General features: G+C 44.7%; 1 protein-coding gene across 4 annotated transcripts in view; it reads left to right on the forward strand.

The window, feature by feature from the left end:
- Positions 1-22,278, forward strand: part of ITGA9 (integrin subunit alpha 9) — a 458,012-nt gene that overhangs the window by 102,193 nt on the left and 333,541 nt on the right. For 3 of the 4 annotated variants that reach the window (XM_053599997.1, XM_053599996.1, XM_053599998.1), the window contains 5 exons: positions 7,692-7,821; positions 11,001-11,086; positions 13,205-13,273; positions 17,521-17,658; positions 20,749-20,854. In XM_053599997.1, coding sequence (XP_053455972.1) covers positions 7,692-7,821; positions 11,001-11,086; positions 13,205-13,273; positions 17,521-17,658; positions 20,749-20,854 — 529 coding nt within the window. Of the gene's footprint in view, positions 1-753; positions 780-7,691; positions 7,822-11,000; positions 11,087-13,204; positions 13,274-17,520; positions 17,659-20,748; positions 20,855-22,278 lie in introns of those variants that run through there. The other variant, XM_053599999.1, reaches the window with a different exon arrangement.

Raw genomic sequence — 22,278 nt, forward strand, 5'->3', positions numbered from 1 at the left:
GAAAACCAAATATAGCGGTAGAAACACTAACAAAAATGAAGTTCTAATTATTGAAATAGGCAGCAATGGGAAATTATAATTAAACTAGAAAAATTGAGAAAGAAAAAGGATCTGTATGGAGAAGGTTGAAGTTAAAAAACAAAACAACATCAACAACATCAAAATAAACAAGAAAAACAAACCAAACCAAAAAAAAAAACACAACCAAAAACAAAGCAGTATGTATATGTTATTGAATATTGTCTGGGCACCACATGGTCTTCTGGGGTATGAGATGTTAATCACAGTTCTGATACAACTGGAGGCTGCTAGTTTCTCAAACCCCAGCAGGTAGACACCCTAAATCTCTCTTCAACCCACTTAAAAGGCCCTTTGAACTTGTTCACTTGCTGAGCAGAAGCTTTCCCAGGGAAGTGCTTGTCACTGGAATCACTGCTGAAGTGGCTATCCACTTACCCTGTGTGCCAAAACTGGTCTCCCTCTGCCCCCGAGGGTTAGGGCTGCAAGGCGGCTCAGACCCCACCCTTAGGCTACTTGGTCGCTGGCTTACCGGCTCCCACCCAATTTCTAGCTCTGCGACTGTGAGGGCGGAGCTTGCCGGGGCAGATCGCTCACAATGGCTGCCTGTGACCCAGAGCCAAACACTATTAGCTCCGCCTGGCTCAGCGGCTCAGACTGGGGCCCTTTACAAAGGCCAAAGTTCTCCGCACTCCCGTTCACGCTCTCCCCAAGGCATTTCAGCTGAATGCCAAGTCCAAAGACACCAAAACAGTTCACAGGTAAGGCCTTTCTGGTTTGCAGTCTCGCTGCTACTGAACTTACAGTTGCGGGCGGGTTTAGACGGATTCAACACACGCAACCACTTGCCGATTTTCCACTGTTTTAGTCCTCCTCTTGGGGTCCAGAAGTCTCTTGCTGATTCCCTGTACCCTCTCAGGGGTGATGATAGGCAGATCCCACCAGCCAGAGATGCCTGGAGTCCTATCTCCCCAGACTCACGGTGCCCAGATGCAAGGAAGCTGTTACTCGGCTGCCATCTTACTCCGCCCTCTACATCTTGTTTTTTAAGTATGCCCGTGTTGTCTTTATTATACTGGCATTAACTACTCAAGTTTGGTAAAATCTATCAGTCTTTTTCTTTTTTTTTTCTTTTCTTTCTTTTTTTTTTTTTTGAGACAAAGTGTTACTATACCGCTCTCAGTAGAGTGCTGTGGCGTCACAGCTTAGGGTTCCTCAAACTATGGCTCGTGGGCTACATGAGGCGGTGTGATTGTATTTGTTCTTGTTTTGTTTTTTTACTTCAAAATAAGTTATGTGCAGTGTGCATAGGAATTTGTTCATAGTTTTTTTTAAAACTATAGTCTGGCCCTCCAACGGTTTGAGGGACTGTGAACTGGCCCCCTATTTAAAAAGTTTGAGGACCTCTGCATGGCAACCTCAAACTCTTGGGCTTAAGTGATTCTTTTGCCTCAGCCTCCCAAGTAGCTGGGACTATAGGAGTCCACCACAATGCCGGCTATTTTTTTGTTGTAGTTTTCATTGTCATTGTTTAGCAGGCCTGGGCCAGGTTGGAACCCTCCAGCCCCGGTGTATGTGGCTGGTGCTCTAACCACTGAGGTATGGACGCCAAGCCCTATCCATCGTTTTCTTTATGGATTCTAGACCCCCATTTTAGGAGGGTTATCCCTCTCTAAGAATCCACCTGTATTTTTTCCTAGTACTTTTATAGTTTTTTTAAAAAAAAAGATTTCTGTCTTTAATCCTTCTGAAATTTATTTTTGTATACATTATATGTTAGAAACTGTTTTTTTTTCTACATGTATAGTTGATTGTTCTGATACTCGTTTGTAAACACTTTTTCATGTCCCTGTTGATCTGAAATGCCATCTTGACACAGGCTAACTTCACTCTCTTCTTCCATCTTGGTATTTCGACATGTAATTAGCACAGCTGTGATTCTTCCAGTACGGCTAGTAATTTCTGACTAACAATGCCTGACTAGTAATGTCTGAGTAGTAATGCCTGACTAGTAAGTCTGACTTGAGCCAACAGGCAATGGGGAACCACTGTAAGATCATAAGCAGGTGACATGCCTGGCGCATGGCAGTGTTGTAAGAAGGGCTGTTTGGGTTGACCGTGGTAGGACTTTGGAAGTGGATGGACCAGGAGAAAAGCTAGGTAGGAGGCTGTGAGGTAGGGCAGCTATGGAGCAACAGGACAGATTTAGGGAGATGTTTTAGTAATAAAAATGATTGGAAGAGTTAGAGAATACAAAGAATACATCCATGGGATGGATGGCCAGAGGACTATAGGGTGGAGGAAGGAGTTTTTGAGCCAGATTTCTGGAGAACAGTGGTACCCCTGGTGAAAAGCAATCATCAAGAAAGAACCCAGTGGGAGAAACTGATGAGTCTGCTTTCAGACCCGTGGAGTGGGCTGTGCTGGGACACACACAGACATGTATGTTGGAGATATTTGGACATAAAAACTGGAACCCGACTGAATTGGAAACATAGATTTGGCCCTTGCTGGTGACTCTCAGCTTGGCATAGGGCCTGGGGGAGATGCCTCCCTTTAAATGGGAGCAGAAGGTAGATTCTTTGCAGACACTGGAGCTCACCATGGATGATGGTGGAGAACTAAGGGAGAGAAAGAGTTCCTGGGAGGGAGGGGTCATTAGGGTCTTACAAGCTGGCTAGTCAGGGAAAGTGAAGGCATTGAAGCAGGACAGAAGAAGGGGTAGGAGGCAGGTCGGAGGTGTGTCCAGGTGCCTTGCAGCTCAGGTGATGAGGAACCAGAGCATCTGCCGCACCTGCCGGGGGACACTGTCCTTCTGCATGTTGAGCTCTGAGTGCACAGAAATGGGGACATGCTGGGTTACAGATTGATGGGCGGCCACCACTGTGAAGGCAGCCCTGCCAGCTGCCACTCAGTCCTTGACCCCAGACTGCTGTCTTCTGGCCAGTTTGGGCTTTGGCCTCTGCTTTGGTTCCCAAGCTGTTTGCCTCCTTAAACCTGAGGTCTTTGAACTCCCTGTCTCCCTTGTTTCTGGAACTTCAGCTGTTTGTGGCTGAGCAGGAAATGAGCTTGAAGGGGTCAGGCAGGCACTGCTTCCTTCCTCTGCCCTCCTGCTGACCTCATCACTTGGGCTTGTCTTTGCTGTGAGCTGGTCTGTTCCCTCACAGGGGACACAGCTGCTCCTCAGGGTGGACGTGCTTTGTTGGCCCTCTGGACGTGGCCTTGTTGCCCTTTAAATGTTCTGTCCCAGGGTGCTTGCTTGACCTGCAGGTCAGTGACCTTGAGCTTATCAAAGCTCTTTGAGTTATGGATGCCACCTGAGCTCTAGCCTGTCATTGAGGATAAGGGAGAATTTTCTGGTAACTTTATTTATTTTTGTAGAATAGGCTAATAGAGGTGATAGGTACTTCTAAGGAGTAAGAGAGGACGTGAACTAACCTGGCCAGATTGGAGCACTGCTGTAGAAGCTTCTAGCATAGGTCCCAAACATTCTGCTTTCCTGCTCATGCCCCTTGCCATGTGCAGAGAAAGTCTGTGGCTTCTGTCAGGCATACCCAGGTGCCCCTGCACCTCTGGAGATTCTGCTAACAGATGCATCTTGGGAAAAGACCCATACTGCTGGGATTCCAGGAATGTGATTTAGGTGGTGGTGGCCTTTGCTTGCCGAGAAGCTTCATTTATGTGTGTGACATTTGCTCTGGCCTGTGTGGTGGGCAGCTAAGCCCTGGTCACATTTTCCTGGCACTTGTGAGCAGCACCAAAAAGGCCACAAGCATTATCCGTAGTGGACAAAAAAACAAACACGAGGGATTTCCAGGAAAATACTGTCCCCACCTCCCACCCCAGCCCTGAGAACTGCAGGCTGTGCCCTGAGTTGCCTAGTCTGGACTGAAGGAGGAGGAGTGAACACTAGGAGGAGAGGGGAAAATAACCAACAGCTACTGGTTTTAAAGTTTTCTGGGGAGAGGGCTTACTTTGTCCTGCCCACTTCGTAATATTTGAGAGGGGATGCAGCAATGTGTTAGCAGTGGGGTCATCAGAAAGCAATGTGTCTGCTGCCTGGTGTCCTGAAGAGCCTTTGCAGGCCTGTACTGATGCTTGAAGCTCTCAATTATAAAATGTTACAGATGGAGACGGCTTTATGCTGTGTAAACAGCTGCGACCAAACATATCACTCATGATGTTCTTAGTTGCCCTTTGTGTTTGGACATTGATTACAAATTCCTTTCTAAGCTCAAGGCCATGAAAAAACTGTCTCTCTCCTTTGATGAACTGATCATTTGTGTTTCTCACACCCTTTCTAGAGCTAGCAGAGCAGACGAGTATACGGAAAATGAATGAAAACACATACCACTGAGTTTTCCCAGGGGTGAGTCCTGGGTGCAGAAAGTCTCTTTTTATAGGACAGTGAGATACCTCTGAGAACATCTGGCTTATCTTCAACAGCTTTCTTTGAGGGGAATAGGCTCTCAGAATCTTAAAACAAAGTGTCCATCAATAGTCATTTGGAATGACTATTGGAATGACTGGTTGGAATCTTCCTGAATTATCAAAAGGAAGCCACATAGACTAGCATCTACTGGCTTTTCTTCCATCTGTGCTCGTAATTTACTCTTTGTTAAGGCTATTCCCCAAATTGACCCTGGGACGTATCTTATTCAGGGCCTTATCAGAAACAAGCAGCTTCTGTTGGCGTGTGGGGCAAGCTTTGCAGAGAGGCAAGCCTGGGAAGAGCTGTTTCTGAAATACAGAACAGGGTTGGGGACTCTGATGGCCTTGCTGCTTTGTGTTTCAGCTCGCAGGACATGACCTGTCCTGTGTCCATTAGCTGTAGAGCCTGAATGGCTGGCATCATTGTGGTTTTTGTCTGCAGCTGAGGGGCTTCATCTAGAAATCGCATTGTTTTAACCCTTTTGGATAGGATGTTTTAAAAATACTTCGCACATTTCATCATTATCTCACCCCAAAAATGTTGCACAAAGGGACTTTATCTTTGTATCTAGCATGAACTCTGACAATAGTAGGTGCTTAATGAATATTGTTGAGTGAAAAAATCAATGATTTCACTAGAAAAATAATTTTGATGATTTCTTATTGCAGTGCAGATACTTTAGAAAATATAGGTAATCGGAAAGAGGGGATTCCCTGTTGGGAAAGAAAGGACAGGGAGCCAGGGCTATCTGATGGACGCGAGGACTGCCCACCTTCCCCTCACCTCAGCATGGCATCTGCACAGTAATGCTTTGTTTTAATGCTTGCAAAATGTCATCTAACAATCACATTTGGTGCTTATGTGAGATGACTTCCTTTTCAATGTTTAATCACTATTCTAGACTTTTAAGAAAGTTGATTACATTTAGTAAGTACAACCAAATGCACTATTTTAAATGCAGGGTCCACTGACTTTTGACAAATGTGCATAACCGTGTTGTCCCTACCTCAGTAAAGATTAGAATGTTTCCATCACTCTAGAAAAGTCCCTCATGTCCCTTTTCAGACATGGCTGCTTTCTTTATTCCATGCAGCCCTTGCTTGGGTTTCTGTCACAATAGATAGGTTTTGTTGATTCTGGAACTTCATATGAGTGGACTCAAAATATGTACTGTTTTTTTGTTGATGTTGTTGTTTTCCCATCAATGTTTTGTCTAAGCTGCACCCACATTTGGACAGCGTTTTAAAGAATTGAAGGTTACCCAAGCAGGGGAGGTGTGAGGACATTGCAGGGATGGAGGTAAAGAGAGCAGAACGTGCTTAGAAAGCCAGGATTAGTTTAGAGGGTCCCAGGGACAGTGGTAGCAGAGGAGCCTGATGTGGCTGAGAGAGTTGGCAATGTTTGACTTTTACCTGAGCCTGGTGCTCTTAAAAGTAGTCTGTTCTAGAATTTTGAAGATAATTCCAAAAGTTTACAGAGATAAGCTTTGGGGACGAGAGAGGGAGAGAGAGACTGATTGATTCCAGTAATCTTATCACTTAGTAGAAGAAACCATGAATGCTTTGGGGCTTATCCTCCTGGTCCTGTCTGTTGCTTGCCTGTTTGTATGTTTGTTTAACAAAACATGATCGCAGTGTACCTCTTGTTTGGTATATCCTTTTAAATTCACCACCACTTTGTGATTATCTCTCAGCGTCATTAGATCTTCCATGGTGTTTTTAATGCTGCATAGAATCCATGAATGAATATACCATAATTTAGAGTCCCTGTTAGATATTCATGTTGTTTCCAGCTCCTCTTATGCTGGAAACATGACACATAACATGTGAGTAAAATCATGTAGATATCGTGCTGACTTCCTTAGGTAACTGAATCCTTTTGGGGCACTTAGGATTATCATCAGCATTGGTCTTTTGATGGTTTTGTGGCATAAGCTTGCTCTCAGGCCTGCCAACCATTTTCCACTAATCTGATGCTGAAGGCAGCTGTGCCCTTTTTTTTTTTTTTTGAGACAGAGTCTCACTATATTGCCCTGGGTAGAGTGCTGTGGCATCACAGCTGACAGCAACCTCAAACTCTTGGGCTTAAGTGATTCTCTTGCCTCAGCCTCCCAAGTAAGCTGGGATTACAGATGCCTGCCACAACACCTGGCTATTTTTTGGTTGCAGTTGTCATTGTTCCTTGGCAGGCCTGGGCCAGGCTTGAACCCGACAGCTGCAGTGTATGTGGCCGGTGCCGTACTCACCAAGTGCCAAACCTACCTTTTGTGTTCTTGAATCTGTCTATTTATTTTATTTTTGAGACAGAGTCTCACTCTGGAGCGTTGTGTAGAGTGTCATGGCTTCATAGCTCATAGCAACTTCAAACTCTAGGCTCAAGAAATCCTCTTGCCTCAGCCTCCAAAGTAGCTGGGGCTACTATAAGGTGCCCACCACAATGCCTCGCTAGTTTCTCAATTTTTAGTAGAGATGGGTCTTGCTCTTGCTCAGGCTGGTCTTGAAATTCTAAGCTCAGGTCATCCACCCACCTTGGCCTCCCAAAGTGCTAAGATTATGGGGTGCGAGCCACTGGGCCCGGCCCCTGAGTGTTTTAATAGTAACATTGCCTCTTTCTGCCTGTGGTCTCTTCTTGCAGTTTTATGTCCTTCCTTGACTGCATTCACTGATCTTGGGGATTTATTCTTCCATATCTTCAGTGGCCATAGTGGCCGGAAAACCATATTGTGGAACCACTTCTGAGAGGAGGGTCTTGAGTGAGGACTAGAGGGTATTTTGCAAAGCTGATTTTGATCACTGTTTTCCTTTGCTGTGTATCAGGTAAAGAGGACTGGCCAGGTAGTGGGGCTGGCATCCAGGCTAGGTGAGGGGTTGCTGACTTTCCATGAGTGTTATTTTCTGAAACCTGTGGCTTAGGACAGTGTTGGTGGGTTGCTGTCTCCTTTGTGTCAAGTTGAAGAAATGAGTGTAGCTCATTGTGGATAGGAAAGGGGCCTGGTCTGTCATACATTTTGTCCCCTTACTCAGTCATCTTCATGTCTTTAGTCCTGATAATTCCATCCTATGGTAAAGGCTATAATGCTAGGGAATCTAGTGAAGGATTTTTTTTTTATTGCTGAAAAAGTCCTTGGTGTGAGGTATTTTAAATTAATTCTGTGTTCTCTTTTGTTTGTGGCTCTCATCACATCCTCCTCTTTCCCTCCTTAGCCTTCGTCCCTGTTTATTCTTGAATTTCTTTACTGTAGGAGCTGGTGGTGATGGGTGCCCCAGGGTCATTTTATTGGTCTGGGACGGTCAAAGTGCTGAACCTTACGGACAACACCTACCTTAAACTGAACGATGAGGCGATCATGAACAGGCGCTACACCTACCTGGGTGAGTAGCTCAGGGAGATGACAGGTAAGGAAGGGTAAGTGGGTGTGATTCCCACCAAACTCTCAAAGTGTTGCTTTCTTGGTGGAAAGAAGACTTAGTTGTCTTTGACATCTATTGTTCTAATTACTAATTGTTCAGCCAGAGCACCTTAACCTCTACAAGGTAGAGAGGAGAACAAAGGAGGAAACAGTTAAAACTGCGTGATAATGAAAAAGCTGATGGTGAAGCCTCCAGGGAAGCAAACATCTTATTTTCTTGTTACAGCAATTACTCAGGTTCACGTGGTCAGAGACAAAATGAGTGTCATAGAATCCTGGGTTTTCAGGGCTTCCCTTTGGATGGAGTCCCTGCTTCCTGGACACAAAACTGGTTGCAAATAGAAATAATAAGGACCAGAAATTATCACGGCAGATGACAACCTAATACTGAAGTTTAATTAAGGACTCAGAACAATTTCACTTATTTTCTCAGCCCTTTTAATCTTCTAGAAAGAAGATAGACACGATTTAATTTAGCAGCCATCGGGCAAGACTGATGCCAGGCTAAGGCCATGCCCATTTAAGCACACAGGCTGCCTTTGCTTGTGCAGATGATAATTACAAGACTCTTTTCCATGCCCTAAATGCTGTAATTCTGGACTGAAAAGGAGGCTACGTTTAGGCCTAATGATGACAAAGCAATGCTCTTTCACACTCATTACACATAGATCAGGGGAAGCCCCTCATCTCCTTTTTGCATAGAGAATTACTGGGAATTTCTTGTTACATGGCAACAGGGAGTTGTGGACCTGCTGTTTCCCATCTAACTGCAAGTATTTTTACCCAGTAGCACAGACCCAGTGATCCTTCTACTTGGGGTCTCGGGGATGTTTGCTCGTATAGGCACCAGCTCCTTAATGTTGTCGTCTTTTAAGCATTTACCCTGCCGACTCTGGGTATTATTTATTTTAATTCATGAAACAACATTATGAGATAGCTATAATTATTACTGTCCACATTCTACAAATAATGAAACTGAGGTACAAAGAAGTTAATATGACTTGTCAAAGTCAAATGGCTCCTAAGTAGCAAAGTTGAGGTATAATCCTTTCTGTGCATATATATATAATCTGGTTTCTGAGCATAGCCTAAATGCAGAGCTCCTCCCCCATGTTGCCACTGAGACAGCGCTGCCACAGGTACTGTGCCCTCACTATGCTGGGAGCACCTTGAAGGTGGGAACATTGTCTCACAGTTCTGGGACTTGGTATGGCTCTGGTTGATAGTAGAAACTCAACCTGTGTTCACTGAATCAGAGAACCAAGAGAAGGCAGAAGAAATCCTGGTTTAGATGGTGGCTCCAGGGCCTAGCCCAGGTCCTTTGAACCTCAGAGCTGTGGTTTCTCCCTGTATACAGAACAGAGGCCCTTATCTGCTGTAGGGATTAGCAAGGATCAGTTCAGGCTTTGATATCACTCATAATACGCTTAAGTGATGTGAACCTCCATTCTGAAGAAATCAGCCACATGGTGACCAGGAATTGGTCACGATATGGTGTCATCACAAAACTCAAACACTTGTAATTACAGAATTAGGGTTTGAGGGTGATGACAAGTTTTGAGACTACTAGTAGCCTGCATGGAGTTTATGCTGGCCAGAGGGGAGTTTTCAATTTTTTTTTTTTTTTTTTGAGACAGAGCCTCAAGCTGTCACCCTGGGTAGAGTGCTGTGGCATCACAGCTCACAGCAACCTCAAACTCCTGGGCTTAAGCGATTCTCCTGCTTCTGCCTCCCAAGTAGCTGGGACTACAGGTGCCCGCCACAGCACCCGGCTATTTTTTGGTTGCAGCACTCATTGTTGTTTGGCGAGCCCGGGCTGGATTCGAACCCGCCAGCTCAGGTGTGTGTGGCTGGCACCTGTGCAGAGGGGAGTTTTCAGCCTTACCAGCAAGGCTCCCAGAAAGCATGAGACATTTAGACTAAGCTCAGACAACTTTTCCCTTTGTTTCTAGATTCTTTTTGCATACAGATTCTTTGACCATCCATCCATGCCAGCTTCTTTTCCCTTCTCTTAGGAGGGGATATGCTACGAGGTCAGATAATTAGGTTTGCAATTTCATCCTAGAAAAAGCAATTTTGGAACTCTTTTTCCAGAATGGCCATCATAGCAATTATAGTACTTCGCTAAACAATGAAGTTTGCAAACTCATCCTAGAAAAAGTGCTTTGAAGGGTGGACTAGGCACTCGTATCAGTGCAGAGCTTCTGAAGAAGAGTACTTCAAAGGCGACTGCAGTGATGTTCAACAATGAGGTATGCAGCACTTTTTCTAGGATGAGTTTGTGAACTGAATTGTCCAATCTAACTGTGGGGACTTCAGAGAAAGAGATTAGATTTAAATCTTGCTTGTGATCTTTGGCATGTAGTTTAACTGTGTTTTGTCTGTTTCCATATTGGTAAAATGGAAAAAGCAATAATACCTTCTTCAGAGTTGTTAGATAAGAGCAGATAATGGTACCTAAAGATGTGTAAGAATGTTCATAGCAACTTTATTCATAATAGCCCCAAACAGGAAACAACCCAAATGCCAAGTATGATGGGAGAATCAATAAAGATATGATATATTCATAAACTACTACTATACTCAACAACATGGATGAATGTCACAGATGTAATGATGTTGAGTGAACTTCTAGAAAAAGGAAATCTAATATATAGTGGCAGAAATAAGACTAGTAGCTATATTTGTGGGGATATTGACTAGGAAAGGGGACAAGGGAAACTTCTGGGGTGATGGTTCTATGGTAATCCCTTTCTTGATCTGAGTGAGGTTGCGTGGTTATTCACTTGGGTACACATTAATTTCTACATATCAGATGTAGGTACTTAACTGTATGAAAATTATACCTGGAAAAGAAAAAAAAAACCTGTATTCAGCACTATATCTGTCCTAAAGAGTATCCTCAGAAAAAACCCTCTCCTGCCCTAATTTTCTTGTGAACATGACTTTTTTGAGATGGACCATTTTAGTCTGGGAAGCTTGTCAGCTGCCATTGTTCCCTGGTAGTATATGTTCTAAGAGTAACTGAAACATACCTGTCCAGATACGGGACATGTTAAGAAACATTTTCCTCTGGTGGATATTTTTCTTCCTGTCCTTCTTCCTCAACCCTGTCCTTGTTTTTCTGCCCATCCTTTTCAGGCTATGCAGTGACCGCTGGCCACTTCTCTCACCCGTCTGCCACTGATGTGGTAGGAGGTGCCCCACAGGACGAAGGCATTGGAAAGGTGAGGGGTAAAAATTATGGAATATCATGGGGGGTCATACCGAAGAGGGGAGCTTGCTACCCCTGTTATACAGGTTTGCCAGCTGACTTTGACCCCAACCTGCTCCTGGGTGGCTGGCAGCTAAATGATGAAGTTGTGAGGAACTCCCACAGTCCCCTTCTATTTGAGGGTTTCCTGTGAAAGCTCAGAGTGCGAATAGATATTCATACTCTCGATTTTCTGCACATTCTCATGTGCGGGTCTCCACAGCTGTGTGTGTGATTTATAAGACTGACCCCTGGCATCATGGTGCCCTTTAAAGGAATGGCATCCAGTGATGTGCACCTTCAAATCCCCACCCTTCCAAACCCTTTCCAAGTTTTCTTTTGACTGAATGGAACCAGGTCTGATCCCAGATGTGTTTGGGCCTTTATTTATGCCCTAATTTATTTTCATATTATTTCCCCAATGTTTTCGAAGGAACATTAGGTTCCTGAGATTGGTTTAGTCTAAATGCTAGGCTGGAAATATGTGGATCTGGTTTTCCCTGAAAGACCCCATGGATTGAGGGCTGTGTCAGTCCTTTTGGGAATCATGATCTCCAAGCGGCCTGAATTATATAGAACTATACTTGTTAGTTCTTTAGCTTCAAGGTACAGGCAATCCAGATTGAATAGGTCCACAGGGGTCAGGAATCTGCATTTTAACAAGCTCCTTAGGTTGTCTGATGGAAAAGACTGAATGGAGGAATCAATTGTAGATCTGAGCCCCTGAGGTGGACTTGTGATGGAGTCTGGATGAATCTCCTGAGGCTCAGAGAACTGAGGTCTAGGATCTGGATTGGCTCGATGGGCTGGACTGCTGTCCATTGGGGCCTTCAGTCACAATGTTAGGATGGTCAAGGAGCTAACAATCCACCCAGATGCCTAGGCTTGACTGAGATGTGTTCATGAGTGTTCATCTGCAAGGCAGATGTCTCTGTGGGTCCTCCTGGTAAGATGTTAGGAGCTGCTGCTCATGTCTCTGGAGCATGGGCCTCCCTCTTCCTTAACATTGATGCTATGGAGAAAGATTCTTTGAAAATGAAACCAGATAAAACCAAGGCTCTGAGCAGAAGGAAGGAGAGGTCATGCAGATGACCTGTGGTTACCTTGATAGAGAAGTGAGTCTTTCTGAGTCACATGAATTTCTTTTCATGGTAGAGGAAAAATGTACCAAGAGCTATCTCCACATTGATGAAATCTTCTGGAGGAGGAGTTGCAGGCCAGCAGGCATCTCTGCAGGGTTGGTAAAAATGCTCACCCCCAGTTCACAGCAATGCAGATGCCTCTGTGCTGATGATAGAGGCTGGGACTGGTACAGACTTCATTCCCAGGGGCCCCAGAATGGACTTCTGGCCTTTAGGATTTTGGTGGTTATTCATTTCTGTTGTCAAGGCATTCATGCTAAGCATTGTAGATCCTTATACCATGTGAGGATCATCTATTCTGATTCATTTGAGACAATCTTCCCAGAAGATATTACTTGAAAAAAACTTCCATTGTCTAGTATATTCAGGGAGTTAAATGCCAATGACCATCTTTGCAGTGGTGATTCATAGTTTAAATGTACATGCTAAAGGCACTATAGAGTTCCACAATAAAGGAATTGTATGATGTTTAAATCTACATTTCACAAACCAAATTCATATTAACTCAAGTGGATCCCATGGCTCTATTATATGAAATCAGCTATAATATTCACATCCATCCCTTTGTCTTATTTTATGATACCTATTAAAGCTGTAACTAATAGAAATAAATGAAATATTTAAAAAAAAACATACTTAAACACACTTTTCTGAGACTTGGATTATTTACTAGTAATTGGGAAGCTCCTTGGGTCTTTTTTGTGCATGGTTTCTGTAAATCATGTGGTTCAGGAGCAATGGAGGTGATTTGATTGCTGCCTCAGGATTGAAGAACACATTTTTTGCAAGATTGGTTAAGAAGAGTGCTATGCTGACCTCTTCATTATCATCAGCCAGCGTAAGCACACCTGCCATGTGCCTGGCCTTCAAATAGGACTCCCAAGAGAGTGCTGGTCAATACCTTTGGTCATTGCTTTCATTCTAATTAGACTTTTTTTTTCCTTCCATAGGTTTATATATTTAGAGCTGACCGAAGATCAGGCACCTTAATTAAGATTTTTCAGGCATCAGGTAAAAAGGTGAGGTTCTTGGTATAGTGACTGTTTTTTTGTTTGTTTGAGAAATGTGATCATGTGATTAGTTCTGACTTTTTAGAAAGTTGATTTGAAGGCCCTGCCTAGGCCCTACATTTATAGGGTGGTTCTGTCTGTATGTCGGTGTCTTCACCTTCTCAACAGTGTGTGCAGCCTAAAGATTCATGGGATTTGTTCTCATTTTAGGAGATACCATGTAGCAAGATGAGTTTATATACAGCCAAGTTACAGCACAAAGTTTTAAGAAGTTGTTCATAGTTCAGACATTCATCAAAACGACTAACACGTCCTGTCTCTCTGCCTTTCTTCGCCTCCATCTGTGTCATATTCATGATCTTCACCTCCAGGGAGAGTTGAGTTGAGTAGCTGAGTTCCAGTAGCAAGCCCTTGTGTCTATGTAAGTGATTACTTTTGAAGGATGCAGGTAGTCAGATGCTTCTCACTGTCCCTGGCTCACCAGCCTGATGCCATCTTTCTTCCCACATCCTCAGCTCTCTCCTGTCACTGCCTCCCGGACTGTTGTCATATAAAGAAAATCCAAACAAAAGTCACCTAATGCCTCTTAGTTCAGGAGGCTGCTCGGAAGTTAGTCCCCACTGAGGTTTATCTGCCTAAGTGATCCTCCCACTTCCCCTCCCCCAGTCCTCTTCTGCTTCCTGAAGATTTCCAGTATATGGCTCTGTAGTCTAAAATTAAGCCAGTTAGAGAGCCCTTCAATTACTAAACAACATTTTTCACGGGCTTATCAGTCACACACTCCTCAGTGTGGCTTAGATCAGCAGGACTGTTTGGCTGAACTTGGGTGCCCTATGGAACACAAGTTTAGGCTGGGAAGGGTGGGGAGTAATTTCGAGGCTGGTTTTGGGAGAGGCCTCAGGGGTCCTCAAGAAGGAGCACAGAATGCCTCAGAAGTGGGAAGGAGATTCCAGAAGGTAGGGGAATGTCACAGATGATTTTACCTGCCACAACCCTGAGACAAGGGGAAAAAATGGTTGTTTCCTTCTGGACCATGTGCTGCCAGGCCCAGTTCTGCTTCCTCTGTGAGTTAGACCTTCTGCAGGCTGTTCTGAGCTCCAAAAGTTCCACTCACAAGTAGACCATTCTGCAATTTCAACAACCCAAATATATACTTACAGTTAGTGTATAATTGTCATAACCTTTTGAATAAAAACTGTATCACCAAACTTGGTTTGGAGTTCCCTCAGAACAGCTCTGTGTTTCCCTGAGAACCATGCTGGCCTCTGTTATTTTAACATTTCTGAAACCCCAAGACAACAACACTGGAAAATGACTCTGAGCAATTCTGCAAAAACCATTTTCCAAGCGCCCCTAAAGTTAGGAAAGAAACAGCTCCATGTCATTTATGATTAAAGAGCCCTAAAGAGCAGCAGGGTATGAATGGCACTAATTCTAACCTTTTAGTTCTTCAGAAAATGATAAATGGGTGAATGTGTCCAATATGGAAACAAACTCCCTCATCTTTTCAAAGGTACCTGGGTTTGGAAGCATGAGACTAAAGGATTCTTGAAAGTGAATCGTGCAGCTTAGACATGCCGGGCACCCTGTTTTCCAAGTGCCTTTATGCTCAGTGGTAGCTGTGCCTCCTGACACGCCGCCTCCTCTTCCGCTCCACTCTCTGCCACCTGTGCCCTGGGCAGGCCCAGTGAATACCTGTGTGCCTCGTGTCATTAACAGTCTGTAATCATGCCCTCTCTCCTTCTTTAAAAACCTCCTGGTTTGGATGCTAACTTCACATGACCACCCACCTATGCCTAGGTCGGTCAGGCTTTGGGGGGTAGATTTGAGACTTTGTGGTGTGAAGGGGATTGGGCAAACCTGGGAGAATCCACTTGTCCAAACTTCCTGAGGACTTTGTGCCATTGAGTTCCAGGACAGACTCACTCGTCTGTCTACTTGAACGTCTTTATTTTGACAACATAAGTCAGGTTTCCTGGAGAGGGGAGAGAGGGGCTCAGATAACTCCTCACCCAGCTCCATGGCTGTGTGACTCTCTTTTCTTCAGGGCCCCTTCTCTCCCCACCCTTTGTACCATTCTCTAGCTAGCCCTTCCCTCTACCATGCACTCGTGGCCCTCTTGCCTTCATTCCTTCTACCAGTATCTCTAGCTAACTTTACCCTGTCATCATTGTTCTGATTTTGAAATAGCCCACTACCTCTGTTTATACCTCTTTTTTTTTGGCCAGCGCTGGGTTTGAACCCACCTGTTTATACCTCTTATTCTGACTTTTGCCAGAAGAAATGAGACATTCTTGTCTCTCTGACTTCTCCATTATCTCCTAGGAGAGGACATGACCCCAGGCTTTCAAAAAACACTGTTAGATCTAACCCTGTGTCTGGAGCCACTTAGAAAGGTGGATTTTAAGTCAGCAAACCACCAGTTCATTTCTGCTTTCTTTTGGCTAGAATTTGGTCAGATAGGCCTATATCCTGGCTACCCATAAAAAAAAAAAAAACACAAAAACAAACAAACAAACAATAACAAAAAAAAACCCTTAAAACCCCAAGCCAAAAACCCTCTGTTCTTTATTGGTTAACATCCTTCAAATAGTACATATAAGAGATCACCAATATGTGTTCAATTCAGCTGTTAGCACAGACACACGTCTCTGCATTTCCCTAGACTGATGGGGTACTCTGATAAGGGATGCTCCCACCAAAGCATGTCGTTGCCGTGCTGAAGTTTTATTGAATTAACTGAGTATGTGAAGTGTTTGCATTTCAAAACTTAGATAGGAAACTTCATGTACAGGGATTTCTGATTTAACACTGATGAAGATGCCAAGATAAATAGCCCATTGGAATGAAACAAATAGTTCCCCTGGGGCTCAGCCAGAGAGAGCGGCGGGCGGCTTTGCTCTTTGGGGCCTTGCCTGGGTCTTACCAGTTTCTTTTACTAAAGCTCAGATCACGATTAGTGATTGGTAGCTTGGCTCTGTCCTCCCCTTCTTCTCTGATTTCAGACCTTTCCTGTGCCCTTCTCCCTTGAGAATGGGCAGTGGCGGGAAATGGAGGTGGCCTTGGCATGTCACTGGGGAGGGATTTCTGAGCAGCCACTACAAAGTCCTCCTGTGCCAGGGTGAGCTGCAGGAAACAGATTGGAGTGCCCTCTGCCTCTCTCAAACTCCCCTGGGGCAGCTGCCCACAAACTCCAAAAGTAAAAGAAAAAGCTTATTCATGTCCATAAAATTACAGCCCTGCTGTTTGAAAACATTTATTTTTAAAAATTAGCACCTTATATTTTAAATAGAGGTTGCAAATGGAAGCCATTGGAAAGGGTACATCCTACAAAAACTTTTGTTTGGCCTGAGTATTATTTGTTTATTATTTTTTAACGTGAACAAGTTGCCACCATTAAAAAAAAAAATAGGCACTTCAAATAAAATTTTCTCTTGAAAAATGGGAAGGTTGGTCCTCTCTGGGTTAGCATTCCTCCTGGTAGCAGTTAGCTACAGCCGGGTAGGAGCTGCTGCTTTAGCTCCACCTGCAGGTTCCAGTTTGCTGCAGTCTCTACCCCTCCCTATTGTTAGAACCAAAGACAAGCCCGACCTCCCACCTGCAAGCATGTGTGCACTGTTATCTTTTTGTTAAGTCTGTTACATCACCTTCCTGGATCCCGTTGGTGTTTGTATTTGAGACCCCTGACTTAAAATAATAGGTACTGAATAAAATTATAGTTAGAGACTAGCCGGTAGAAACTGGCTCTGTTTTTGCATCAGTCAGGCAGTTTTACGAATTAGACCTTTTTCTGTCACTTTGGCTCAGGCCTTTCTAACTGATCCTTAGCTATGCACAGGACTGGGAGAGGATAACCTCCTTTTCTATGTAACATTTATTTTCATGCCTGCCTTGTGTTGTGAAATTTCATTTTCCTACTTGCTTGGCCTTGTCAAATGTCTGTTATAAGGGGCACTTTTATTATGCTTGTAACCTATATTCCCAACCTCAGCTTGCCCCTCGTTCTCGAGGGATCAGTGTGTTTATGTTCCCTTTGATAAGGCTCTAGGAATGGGACTCTGGGCCAGTTAGCTTTAATCTCATGTTACCTGGGGCTCTTCCTTGCTGCTGGAAGTTGGGTATTTCACTGTTTGCATACGCATTCTGGTTTGTGAGGCAGCGTAGCTGTCACAGCCTCTGCTCGACCAGAGGATAGTGAGGGCCTCCTGTGTGAGGGCAGACACTGAACGCTTTGTTGCAACTCAACTTGGTTGCAGATGGGCTCTTACTTCGGCTCCTCCTTGTGTGCAGTTGACCTGAATGGGGACGGCCTGTCTGACCTGCTGGTGGGGGCCCCCATGTTTTCTGAGATCAGAGATGAGGGGCAGGTCACTATCTACATCAACAGAGGAAATGTGAGTACAGCACTGGGTAACATGGGGGTGGCTGCAGGGGAGGGACATTTGTCTAGCTGGTGGTAACTGGGCATCCCTCTGGGGTTGCCCAGAGGCGATAAAAAGACATGATTCCTGCTTTAAAGAAGCTCTCCTCCATGAATGGAAACTTATATGCAATATTGCAACTGCAAACATGCAGAGGCCAGGAGGAATCTTAATAGCTGTTATTTGAGTGCTTACTTGTACTAGGGACTGTTCCTCCTGTTTTCTGTGAGTGATTTCAAGGCAACGTATACATGGTATCAAGGGTCCCTATTTCTCAGGTGAAAAAACTGAGCACCAGAGAAGTTAAGTAACACTTCCCAAGTCACACAGCTATGAAGTAGTGGGGCTGAGATTTGAGCCTAGGCAAACTGTCTTTACAGCTGGCATGCTTTATCTTGAGGTTACACTGCCTCTCTGGCAGTATGTACACATCTGCCCAGGGAAGCAGAGGAAGATGACACAGTGGCTGGGGGAATCTTGAAGAAGGAATCTTCTTCAAGGAATCTTGAAGAAGAAGAAGGAAAACAGGCAGAGTGGGCTATGATACAGCTCCTGGCAGGAAGCAGAGCCAGTGGGATAGGTGTGAGGCAGCTAGAGGGACAGGGCATTTAGTGGTGGGGACATAATCTTGATGTCCTTTATTCTGTAGAATGATGAAAAGGATGTGACAGGGTCAGAAAGATGCCTCTACCTCTCTGCAGCTGATGGAGGGGGTGGGGGCTGGGCAGGGGGGAGAGCAGTGCACTCACGGAGGCAGGAGGCCAGTGAGAAAGCAGAGTCTTCAGGACCTGGAAATTCGAGTGTTCAACAAGAGGGCAATGGTTCAATGAACACATTCTGGTACCTGCCTTTTAGCCAGCATGAGAAAATGCTTATGAGATAATTAGTGAAAAAGCAGGATGATAGCTGTGTACAAACAACCTTTAAAAATATGCTAGATAGCATATTTTACTGGGTAGGGCACCAGTGGCCTAGTGGGTAGGGCACCGGCCACATGCATGGAGGCTAATGGGTTCGAACCCGGTCTGGGCCTGTTAAACAACAATGATAACTGCAACAAAAAAATAACCGGGCATTGTGGCAGGTGCCTGTAGTCCCAGCTACTTGGGAGGCTGAGGCAAGAGAATCACATAAGCCCAAGAGTTTGAGATCGCTGTGAGTTGCGATGCCATGGCACTCTACCGAGTGACATAGTGAGACTCTGTCTCCAAATAAAAAAGTGAAAATATGCTAGATACATAGAGAATGTGAGTAACAGAGCTATCTGGGTGGTGGTGCTTGGGTGGACTTTTAGTTTTATCTTCATCCAAATAGCGAACACATGCAACTTTCAGAAGCAAAAAACATCAATAACTGTTATGCAGTGACCAGGATGCCTGTTACCCAATTGGGAGAGAGCAGTTGACTGAGAACACCTAGGTCAGCAGAAAGAAAGAGCAGTCAGTGAGAGCCGAGCAGGGAATGTTAGAGCCTTGTGCTGCCTCTGAAGTCTTAGGCTCTATGGGAAGGTGCTTCTTGGTACCTGTTGTAGCAATTCTTGGTGTCTGCATCCTCACTAACATTCCAGGAAGGGGGGACAGAGAGGGACATGGGGAGAAGTTGTCCTTAGGTAGATGAGAGCAGTAGGCATTCAGTGGCTCTTTCTGCTGTGTATAATATTTGCAGGAGATTGAAACACTTGTGCAGGTGTTGGGCCCAACCGCCCGACTGTGTTCTAAATTAGAGGGGGACTCTGGAAGTGTGATAATTACCCCAGAACTCTTCTGGGCATGATGCACCCACATGCCCCACCCTCTCAGCCAACATATCTTGATGGTGTGTGGTTACCCTAAGTACTAGGGTCTTTGTATTTCTGTTGAGCCTTAGAAGATTGGAAAGCAGTATGGAAGAGTAGAAAATAAGGCTTTGGAGCCAGGGGACCTGAGTTTAAGTCTTGGTTTTTGTCATTTCCTAGCCTGTGTGACTTGGACATACGATTTGAAATTGGTGGCTCAATTTCCTCGTCTGTAAAGTGGGAAGAGTCGTAAGGTCTTCCTTATAGAGTCATTTCATGATTTAAACAAGGGGATGGATATACAGTACATGGTACATGGAAGGGGGTAGCTACTGGTTTTCCTTCTTCCCCACCACACTAGTAGGAAGAAACTCACACATGTTTGTGTTTTAGGGTAGGGGTTTCGTCAACTCAAACAGATCATAGTATCTTTTTTTGTTTTAAATTTGTAAATTGTATTTATAAGGAAAAAGATCGGTTGTGAGAAAAGCCAGATACTCTCGGGATGGCCTGAGGTTGTATGGTGGGTCCTCCACTGGGGAAAGCTTAAATATTCTTATATCTCAAAACATCAGGATCCATTGTACTGCTCAGATATTTATGTCGGTGATTTGGGAGGAGAGTTGGGTATGACTCTCCCCCAAAAGATGGCTTCTCCTGTCACCATATACCATTGACCCTCTCCCTCTGTTGGTTATTGTTGCTCAGGAAATTCAGACCTGAGCCACGTGGGATAATGGGCATAGCGATACGTGCCACCACCCTTACCCTGGCTGAGAGCTGCTGGGTGTTTGGCTTTTTGGAGCCACAGCCCTGTCTTTCAAGATTACTCATACGTGCACCTCTCAGAACAGCTTTATAAACTTGCACTGAAAGGCATAGAAGTGAAAAAGTAGGAAAATGTATTCCCTTTTAAAACAACAGTGGAGGGCAAAATGTTGTGCCATAAGGAAAGCTGAGCACATACTCTCAGGTAGGTGGGTAGGTTTGCTCATTTTGAGTATTAGGACAAGGGGGAGGGAGTGATCATTGGTGAACGCAACGTTCTCCTTCCCTCAAAAATGCATCTCAGGCTAGTGGAGACCTTCCTGCTGCACAGGTGAAAGAAACTCATTGTGCCACCAAGAGAGAAGTTTTGGTTCCTGTGATTCTGCCCAGGTGTTTCCTGTCGATGAAAATGTTCTTGGAGGGCGACATCTGAGCTCTGTTTTTCATTGCTTTTTTTTTTTTGGTTTGTTCTGTTTGTTTTTGTTTTGTTTTCCACTTTTTATCTCCATCCTGTTTCCCAGGGAGCCCTCGAGGAGCAGCTGTCCCTGAATGGGGATGGTGCCTACAATGCACACTTTGGGGAGAGCATTGCCAGCCTGGAGGATCTTGATGATGACGGGTTCCCAGGTGAGCTCGCTGGCTCCGTGCACAGGGAGCCTGTCCAGGTGTGGCACGCAGTCCCACTGTGGAGAGCAGCCTGACTTCTCTGTCTGTCTCTAGAGCAGTGGTTCTCAACCTGTGGGTTGCAACCCCTTTGGGGGTTGAACAACCCTTTCACAAGGGTCGCCTAAGACCATCCTGCATATCAGATATTTAGATGATATTCATAACAGTAGCAAAATTACAGTTATGAAGTAACAACGAAAATAACTTTATAGTTGGGGGTCACCACAACATGAGGAACTGTATGAAAGGGTCGCAGCATTAGGAAGGCTGAGAACCACTGCTCTAGAGGCTTGGGCCTGGATCTCCTGGCCCACTCTGATGGCCCATCAATGTGCTGTGGGGAGGGAGGACAACCTTTGGAGATGTTCTCCGTGTAGACAGTCAGGGCTGAGATTGATTCCCCTGGAGTTTGGCTTCTGTATAATCCCTTCTCATCAGCTCAGCTTTCTTTGCTGTCTGCAGTGGAAGTGAATGTTAGGCTGGTCCATTTGGTATTTCTTATGACAGAGAAGTTTGAATTAGCTTCCTCCTGCCACAAACTTTCTTTGTGTCTGAGCCTCTGATGCCTCACAATGCTCTATTATGTTGTTGGGGAAATGAATGAGGAGAGAAGTAGACATTTTCTACTGTGATAATGGCAGTTGGATTGACTTTGTGTATATAGAGGGGTGGAGACATATGTACCTAATGTCCAGTTCTGTTTGGACAGCAGTGTCCTTCACAGCCTCTTGGCTTTTCTCCCTGGCCTGTTTGATACCTCTTCCCCTTGCTGTACTTGCTGTGGTCAGACACTGGGACTCAAGGAGCCGTGGTACCAGGGTGTGTGTGGCAGGGGACAGCTCTTGCCCACCCAGGAGCCAGGCTCCTCTGATGCCTCATGACGCTGGCTTCATTGCAAGAGAGGGGACCTCCAGCTCCAGGTCATGTGAGTGGATGCTCCTCACCCTTGACCTCACTTCTGGAGATGCATGACTTTTGTTACAAGCAAAGGAAAAAAAGTAAGGAAGATCTAGGCTTCATTCCAGGAGATGTCAATTTGTGAGAGTAATGTTGATTCTTTTCCAGTGAAGTGAATGCCATTTTATGCATTTCCTTTACCCAGGAATGGAGTGGAATTTCTCAGTTATACAGTAACCATTGTCTATGGAATTCCCTCTCTGGCAGACAGAAATTAGGGTGGGTAGCTTATATTTGTGTTTCTTTGATTGGATTGGTCAATAGTTTTTCTTATGAGATGAGGCAGAAACTTCTTGGCTTCTACAGTTATAATTCTGCTTTTTTTTTTCCTCTGCTAAGAGGTCATGTGCCTTATTTAATGCTTGAGCAATCAGTAGCCAAGAATTTCTGGTATCCTGGCCCTCAGATAGGATATCTGGAATTAGGGA

This window comes from Nycticebus coucang, chromosome 8, assembly GCF_027406575.1.
Source record: "Nycticebus coucang isolate mNycCou1 chromosome 8, mNycCou1.pri, whole genome shotgun sequence".
In the NCBI taxonomy this organism is placed as follows: domain Eukaryota; kingdom Metazoa; phylum Chordata; class Mammalia; order Primates; family Lorisidae; genus Nycticebus; species Nycticebus coucang.